General features: G+C 41.9%; 1 protein-coding gene across 1 annotated transcript in view; it reads left to right on the top strand.

Moving 5' to 3' along the window:
• Positions 1–5381: 5381 nt before the first annotated feature.
• The window catches only part of mark3a (MAP/microtubule affinity-regulating kinase 3a), a 62477-nt gene continuing 58824 nt past the window's right edge, over positions 5382–9034 (top strand). Inside the window, exon 1 of the mRNA XM_039785399.1 lies at positions 5382–6032. Within this exon, the coding sequence (XP_039641333.1) occupies positions 5982–6032 (51 nt within the window). The 5' untranslated portion in view covers positions 5382–5981. The remainder of the gene's footprint in view (positions 6033–9034) is intronic.

Here is a 9034-nt window from a genome sequence, read left to right as displayed (position 1 = left end):
TGGACTGGGGGTCTGCTAATTGCCTCCTGCCTGCATGTCTCTGCCACCTCAGCAAGCTTCTTCAGAACCAGACTGTGTGCCGCCAGCTGTAGCACCCTTAAGATAATGCTGGATTGCATCCTGTCAGGATATGCTGGAGGCTCAAACTGGCGGTGTTGTAAAGGAGGCGCCGAACGATTGGTGGACATTGCAGGGGCAAGGTATTGTGTCGTAGGTGGATCTGATTGGATAACTGAGCCTGGCTTAAGGCATCTTCCACAGATTAGACCATGACAGTTAGCCAGGCTCCGCCCTCCTACGTACTTCCTCTCAATTTTCATTTTCCTTCAGTACATCGTCTGGGTTTGGCGGTATATTCTTGGGTTTTCTTCGGCCACATATTTGGTCCAATCAGCGAACCGATGACGTTGAGAACGATGACACTGAGGTCGTGACGTGCACTAGTTTGAGTTGTAGTTTCGTAAAGGCGGCAGAGAAAGATGCGGTCCTTTGTGGCAACGCTGCCGAATATCCAGAAGTTAAAGCCCGAGCAAGAACAATCTTTGCTGAGTTGTGTTGAGGGCCATGATGTTGTGGCCCTCCTCCCCACGGGGTTCGGGAAAAGTTAGATTTTCCAGCTCGCTCCGTTAGTGGTGAAGGAGTTGGCTAAGGCTAACGCTAGCGATGCTAAGCCGATGGTTGTTGTCGTCTCCCCTCTTGTTAGCCTGGTCCTACCAGACAGTACGTAGGAGGGCGGAGCCAGGCTACCAGAGTGGCTCTGGGCAGATCCAATAGTTTTAAACTTCAACAGAGTACAAGGACTTCAAGGAAGTTAACACTTGTCAATGGAGAGTGGCCAGACTCTCTGTACTAATGAAATGGACCAGAGTCTGATAGGACCAGGCTACATGACAGTGGCCTGTCCACGAGACCTTCCCACGACATCCAACCTCCCTGCTGGCCTTGTGACACCACTAATGTTATATCTTTCCTACTCGGCCTTTGACACCTCTGCCACCACCAGGGCTTTCCTCTCGACTTTCGAGGCCTTCGACCAGAAGACGGGGGTCTACTGCAAAGCAATCTGAAGAAACACAAATTAAGAACTCTGTTTCAATTTCAGAACTGTAAACTAAAGTAATACAAAATGTTTCTATCATGTTTTGTTTTTTTTCTGAAATAAAATGTGGGCACTACAGCCAAGAGTGGATATGAACTTGTGACGGGAAAATATCACGTATGCTTTAATGGAGCTAGCTTAATTTAGTTACATCCAGAACTTACATTGGGTCTCCAATTTAGGACATTGTATAGTCTAATCTTCTGCTACGTAACACATCCCTCTAGCCCTCGGACCTGGTGAAATATTAGTCTGTCATGTCATATGGATACAACTATGAAGGTACAATGTGCCTGTTCCCAGCATTAGCACACTTTGCGATGGTTAGCTTGTTACCTGTGACAATATATGCTAAATGTCTAAACAGGCGACCTATCTGGGTGCGTTTTGAGATGCCTGATGAAGTTCACCGTTGTTGATCCGCCATAATTTATCTTGGCGCCACACACCTTGCATGTAGCTGTTGGCTTACTGCCACGGTTTACCAAGTCTTTTGGGTCGAGTCGCAAGTCAAGTCTGAAGTAACGGTTTGTGCGACTTAAGTGCGACTCGAGTCCCCATCTCTGCTAGGCCGACTACCTCACGGTGCTGCAACCTGCTGATTGCTGAGTCAACCTTCTCCTGGACTTTCCACTTCCTCCCGGTTCATACTTGGATGCCCGCTGCTCTCGCCAGTTAGTCCGTGGACACCCTCAGCTCAGAGACTTTGAGACTGGGAGGGCTTGATCCTCATTCTTGCCCACTCCACAAGCTCATCAATCCTCTTCAGCAGTCTTGCTCTACCTGCTGCTGTCTGGAGTATGGTGGGAATGTTATCCACAGAGCCTCTCAATGGTGGTAGCCTCTGGCCTGAAGGCAACTTCACTCCTTCGCCCACCTGCCTTGCACTGATGAGTCTGATCTCGAAAGCTGCAACAAACAAGACGGGGGAGATTGATCACCCCATGACAATGCCTACCTCTAGCCTTTGTCAACCAGTGGTGAAATCCTGATGGCTGCAGCACATCTGGAGGTCTTCAAAGTACCCAACTAGGCTTGGAGTTAGGGTTGGAAGTTCTGGGTGTGCTCTCCACTGGTGCCACGTTCAGGGAGATTACCCTCCACCGTTGGTCCTCTTCCTGCCCGCGCTCAGCAACAATGGAACCTTCAGTGCTGCGGTTTGTGACCTGGCTTAGGGTTCCGCTTGTCTGACCTGCAGCTGCTGCCGCTGCAGTGCAATGTTGATGCTGGCCTTCCTCTCCGAACTTCATTCTTGGATCCATAACCGTCTGAACGGATCCATAATGGGATGTCCGAGTCTGTTCCAGTGGTTGATTGCAAAAAAAAGCATCCCCGACTCCTAGCCTGGTCCTACCAGACTCTGGTCCATTACATTTCTTACAGAGAGTCCGGCCACTCTCCATTGACAAATGTTAACCTCCTTGAAGGCGGGTACTCTGTTGAAGTTTAAAACTATTGGATCTGCCCAGAGCCACTCTGGATCTGCCATAACCAATCGCTAACGTTTGGTCGTGACGTCGGCTTAGCATCGCTAGCCTTCACCTTAGCATCGCTAGCGTTAGCCAACTCCTTCACCACTAACGGAGCGAGCTGGAAAATCTAACTTTTCCCGAACCCCGTGGGGAGGAGGGCCACAACATCATGGCCACCAACACAACTCAGCAAAGATTGGTCTTGCTCGGGCTTTAACTTCTGGAGATTCGGCAGCGTTGCCACAACGGAACGAATGGCTTGGCTCGCATCTTTCTCCGCCGCCATTACGGAACTACAACTCAACTAGCGCACGACCTCAACATCATCGTCCTCACTCGCCACTCCCTCTGTTCGCTGATTTGACAGTTAAAGATTGGCCGGAGAAAACCCAAGAATATACCACAAACCCAGACGCCGTACTTAAGGAAAATGAAAATTGAGCGGAGGTAGGCTACGTAGGAGGGCGGAGCCAGGCTTCCCGACTCCTCCATTTGCCTCCCTTCCTATTTGATAGCTCCTCGATTCTTCAGTCCTCGGCTGAATCGGAAGTGGTTCCGTCCCTCCTCGGTGAATCTCGTCTCAAAGCTCTCATCCAGCCCCGAGGAGCGAGCATCGAGGAGGAATCATCGAGGATCTATAGGCGAGGATACTGACAAAATCATGTGATGAACAGAGGAAAGGACGTCTCATCCCTCTAAAACACTTGAAAAACACACACATTTGCTCGTTGGCTCTCTCCTCCCGGGATTTCCTCGCATCTCTCTCGTGCCTCCTCAATGGGAGGGACTAAGACTTTGTTACAAATCACCTCTTGAAAGTTTTTACGTGTTTCACCAACTTTATTTTCTGTAGTGTCATCAATAAAAATAGCTGGTAAATGACAGGATTTAAAAAAAAAAAAAAACATTCTGATTATCAGAGAGTTGTTGAAATGTGAGCTATTAGGATTATCAGGAAAAATAGTTCAACAATTTATTGTGGCAAAGCTGAATATGACAGACAATACATTTGCAGTGATGTGTGTCAAATATTCAGAGAAAATTGGTATTTTAAGAAAAAAATAATTTGCGTATGAATATGGAAAGAATGAAAGTATAATGTTGGTCTTGTTATTCTGCATTTCCTCCCTTTGATCTGCATTTGTGCAGAAACATTTTCCTTTGAAGCCAAATAAATCCCACAGATACGTTTCCTCCTGGATGATGACAGACCTCTCTGTACTTTGTGGTCCAATGGGACTCAGATCAGCCGGTTTCCTCACTTCCTCCACTCGTTCAATAGGGCTCACTGATGCTGCGTTCAGGGGCTGTCGGAAATATACTCATTAACAATTCAACACAATCTGACAGGAGGTATTGTGTATATTTATTCACAATGAATCGATGAAAATGTCCCACAGATGTATCAATAGTAAAAAAAAAAAAATTCTTTATTATTTCAAGTATAAAAATATAGCAGGTATTTGCTCCATAGTTTGAAAATTTGAATTGAGAATTTTGACATTGTTTTCTACTTGTACACAATAAAATACATTTTAAATAGAAACTAATCGAGAAAATAATGATCAGTGGTGGAATGTAACAAAGTACTTTTACTCAAGTACTCTACCTAAGTAAAGTTTTTAAGGTACTTGTACTTCCCTGTTCCACTTTATGCCACTTTATACTTCTACTTCACTACATTTCAGAGGGAAATTTTGTACTTTTTACTTCCCTACATTTATGCATGCATTATGAATGCCTGACTTTTAACGGAGTATTCCTACACTGCATTACTTTTACTTAAGCAATGGTGGAATGTAACTAAGTACATTAACTCAAGTACTGTACTTGAAGAGCCCCTATTATACTCCTTTTCAGCGTCATATTTTTTGTACTCTTGGGGTCGACTAGAATAGGTTTACATGCAGGGTTCAAATTTAATGATTAAATCATCCACCAGCCATATGCTGGTAAAATATACAAGTGTTAGATTTGCTTCACTCACTAGCCAACGCAACAATCTTTTAAGTGGCTGGTACAATTTGAACAGTCTAGCCATTTGTCTGGTGGACGAAAAAGTACATTTGGAACGCTGTTTACAGTACAGTTTCTCATACTGCCCATTGCTGCAGTGCCTCTGCCTGGAACGCTCTGTCTGAGCTCCACTCGCACTTTACTTGAGTAACATTTGGAATTCAGGATTTTTACTTGTTATGGGGCATTTTTAGACTGGTATTTCTATTTTTACATAACTGTACTTGAGTAAAAGATCTTCCAGTAACATTAGTGCAAGAAGTTTTATGATATTTTAAAGAAAAAAAAAAGTAACAATACCAGTTACAAGTAAAAATCCTGCATTCAGAATATTGCTTAAGTAAAAGTACAAAAGTATCAGCATCAAATTATACTTAAACCAGTATTATTAATTATGCAGAATGTCCCATTTCAGAGTAATATATTTATTACATTATTGGATTATAATTATATATGTGCTGCTACTGTATTTATAATAATAATACTTAGTTACATCCTACCACTGCTGATAATGAAAATATTTTCTTTAATTCTGTATTTAACGTTGTAAACAGACAGACATCAATATATCAATATAACTTACTCAGGGCTACAGAAAAATTCTATAAAATGTAACAGTGTCCGTTCATGTTTTTTCTCTGTCATAAGGGTTCACGTATCGATGTACAAATTGAATTTACCAAGAAAAATGTTAAGATTTGGGAACAACAAAAAGGACAGGTTGTTTGACTGCTCATGATAACGTTCTGACGTCGGAGCCGGGGAGGGGTCCGTGAAAGCAGCCTAATCCAGCCCAGCCGCTGAGTAGCCATTTTGGTCCCACCTAAAACGGACAGACCAGCTTCACTTTGGGCCGTCGGAGATGGAAGAAACCGAGTCGACGGCGAGTATTTCAGCCACCAAAACCTTCTAAATCCCTCTAAGAAACATCGGCTGGTGACACTCGACGCCATGGCTTCTTTTTAAACAGTTGTTTTTGTGAAAAAAGAGAAAGCCTGGGGTGTTTTTTTTTTTTTTTTTTGGAAGTGGCGACCGACAGCGCCTTAACGTTAGTTTAGTTAGCTTCACTGACTCAAACACAAACGGACAGACGGACACTGATTTGAGTTGAACGCAGGCCGTGAGCGGGTATGTACGCGCCATGCAAATAAGTGAACATAAGATTATTATGCAGGCATTTTTTATTTCAGTCCCTAACAGTTCAGGTGCTCTGCTCTAACACGTCCGGTTTGGTTTGAAAATTGTCACGATCCATGCTGAGACTGTTTCCCCCCGGAGAGCAGAGCTGCAAAGCAAAGCAATAATCTCTTTTTCTCGGCTGTCAGACTGAAGGAGGTGTCGGTGGATTTTTGGACATCAGACGTTACTGGCGAAAGAAAGGACGAATTAAAAACATGTCAACAAAAACTCCTTTGCCTACGGTCAACGAGAAGGTGACGGAAAGTGTAAGTATAAAGGGGTTGTTTATTGGGTTAGCTGTGCTGCAATTAATCGCTGTAAAATCTATCTAAATGTTCTAGAAGGAGGTGGATGTTTTACTTAAATTGAAGCTGATTATGTTGCATTATTGGAGTGGATGAATTGTTTCACACTTAGTTAGAAAATCGTAAACAAGCATATCCTCCAAGTAAAAAAGGCCCTTTAATTTTACCCAACGTCCATGTTGGTATTTATTTACATGTAAATTGTTTTTTTGTGATAAGTTTTAATGTAACTGAAGGTAATTAGGATGTTGTCGGGATATTTAGGCCCAACCACGAACAAAACTACGGTACTTTGACTGCTGGGTTCTGGCAGGCAACAGTAGTTTTCTGTTCAGGCTCGCTATTGGTTCTCCCCGCTGTCACTCAAAGGTTTCAACCGCTCAGCTTCCAAATATGGACCACTTTAGTCCCGCCTCCTGTGACCAACAGAATCTCCTGTCGAAAGAGCGTTGTCAAGGCAGCGACAGTGTAGCTTCCGGTCAGGATTGTAAAAATTAAACTGCCCACTTGTGATAATCGTGGAAACAATGCATTTTTGTAGTCCTAAAACTATTTATCTATTATTATTTTCCAGCTTTTTAAACATACAGGAATTAAAAAGTATAAAATAGAAATATATTAAAGGGATAGTTTGGAATTTTAAAAGTGAGTTTGTAAGAAGTACTTACCTATAGTCAGTCAATATGTTGATATTATATCGATATTTTCCTGGTTTTAAAGGCTGCATTACAGTAAAGTAATGTCATTTTCTGAACTTACCAGACTGTTGTAACTGTTCTATTATTTGCCTTTACCCACTTAGTCATTATATCCACATTACTGATGATTATTTATCACAGATCTCATTGTGTAAATATTTTGTGAAAGCACCAATAGTCAACACTACAATATTGCTGTGGTATCGAGGTATTTGGTCAAAAATATCGTGCTATTTGATTTTCTCCTTACAGATACATTAATGACATAAAAAACATTTTAAGGAAAAATGGAGTGGGAGAGGGGGGGTCTGTTACGCACAACATGTGACCCGATATTTAAACTGTCTGACATCTGACTATGGAGAAGTACTAGTTACAGTTTTTCAGAATTGAGGGTGAGATCTTCTGTCCAAAGCCTTGATGATATTCAAATAGTGATGATATTAAATATAGAGAAGTATAGTTGGAACTACCATCACATTTTTCAACATCCAAAGGGATGTCTTCAAGTTTCCTGCGCCCCGTTAGCTGCCGCTAGCTCCTTGCCGGACACTGATTGGCGCGGTAAGCTGGTAGTTGAGACACAACCGCAGTCGGTTGGAGCCTGACAAGATCCTGTAGGTTTTTGTGTGATATGTAATCCTTCGATTCTTTTCTCGTGTGATCGTCGGAGAATCCAGCTCTAATCCAGTAACTAATTTAGTGCTGCAACAAGTGATTGTGTTGCTTAATTTTTTTGTTGTGGATACATTTAACTAATTTTTTGAAGCTATAAGGTGGTAAATGCTCATTTAAATTTTCAGCGATGTTTTTTGTTGTCCCGACTGAAATTTCAAATTTAGCCCAAAAACGAAATTTACAACAAAAAAAAAAAACTGAGACAAGCAGCAAATCTTTACAATTGCGATGCTGAAACCAGAAGATGTTGACGTTTTATCTTGATAAATGCCCTACACGATTAAGTGGTCATCAAAATTTCTGGCCATTAGTTTGCTGTCGATTGACGAATTCTTTCAGTGCTCCAGAACGTTAACTCTTTTGGTCGGAAATAAGGAAATATGAGCCTCTGTACATACAGAATTATTATCTTAATCTACCTGTAAAATGCAAATTTAATTCACTTTAAACGTAATCTACTATTTCAATAGCTGCTTTGTACTTTCTCTGTAATGCTATAATCCATGCTTAATCTTTTTTTGTTGTTGCATGAATTCAGTGGGTTATATAAATTCCTACTCCACGTATCTCCATTTTGTTGTATCCTTTCCATACATTCCTTTTATTTCTCCCAACATCCGACCTGTGTAACCGCAGCCACATAACGTCTGCATGTGATCATCAGTATCACATGACTCATCACGGTAGCAGCAGAGAGTTCGCCGGAGATATGACATATCCTGCACAAACATGAGCACTGAGGGCGATAAGATGTGGGGAAATTTTATTGATCTGTGTAGGGGAAGTGGGCCCTTTCAATAGCTGCAAATGTGAAGACTCAGTAGCCGGAGAAATACCGCTCGCAAACCAGCAGAAGCAATAATTGAAACTAGGGTTGCAAAGGATCGGGACATTTCTGGACATTTTTCAAGGGAAGTTAAGCTTGGGAAAACATTTTTCATTGGGGAGGTGATGCACATAAAAGCAATACTAGGTCTTCTGGCATGTTTTGCTTAAAAGTGTGCCCATTGAATTGTAACTGCACTGCACTTAGCAGCACACTCTTCCACCATGTGCAGATCATTTGAAAGCATCCGTGCACTCTGAGCCAAAGGACTAAACATAGTACCTAATATAGCACATAGTAGGCTAAACAAAATACACAGTTTATAACTTGTCAACAGCTGTTACCATGTGGGATGTTGCTTGATTGAGCATGCTAATTGAGGAGTTTTAATTAAAACTATTTCCATTCTTTCCTCATTCTAAAATGTTTCTTTTATAAATAAATTGTTCACTTTAAACCCTGAGTTGCACACGGACCACGTGGCACACTTCACATTGCATGTATTTGACCAGTGAATGGTCTATTTATTTGGCATACTAATGGATTATGTCTGTTAAATGGTATGGTGACAGTTTTTTTTCTATCTGCATATATGGTAAATACAGCCTGAGCAAGTGACCCCTATATTTCCATTTCATTCCTATTAACTCCCATCAATTCCTGTTAATTCCCTTCCCCCTTGAATATTCCTGGAATTTTGCAACCCTAACTGAAACTGAAGAAATAACAATTGACGATCATGACAAGAGTTACTGTCAATT

Source organism: Perca fluviatilis, chromosome 20 (assembly GCF_010015445.1).
Source record: "Perca fluviatilis chromosome 20, GENO_Pfluv_1.0, whole genome shotgun sequence".
Taxonomy (NCBI): Eukaryota; Metazoa; Chordata; class Actinopteri; order Perciformes; family Percidae; genus Perca; species Perca fluviatilis.
Note: the sequence above shows the minus strand (reverse complement) of the source record. Positions and strands in the feature narration are given on the sequence as shown.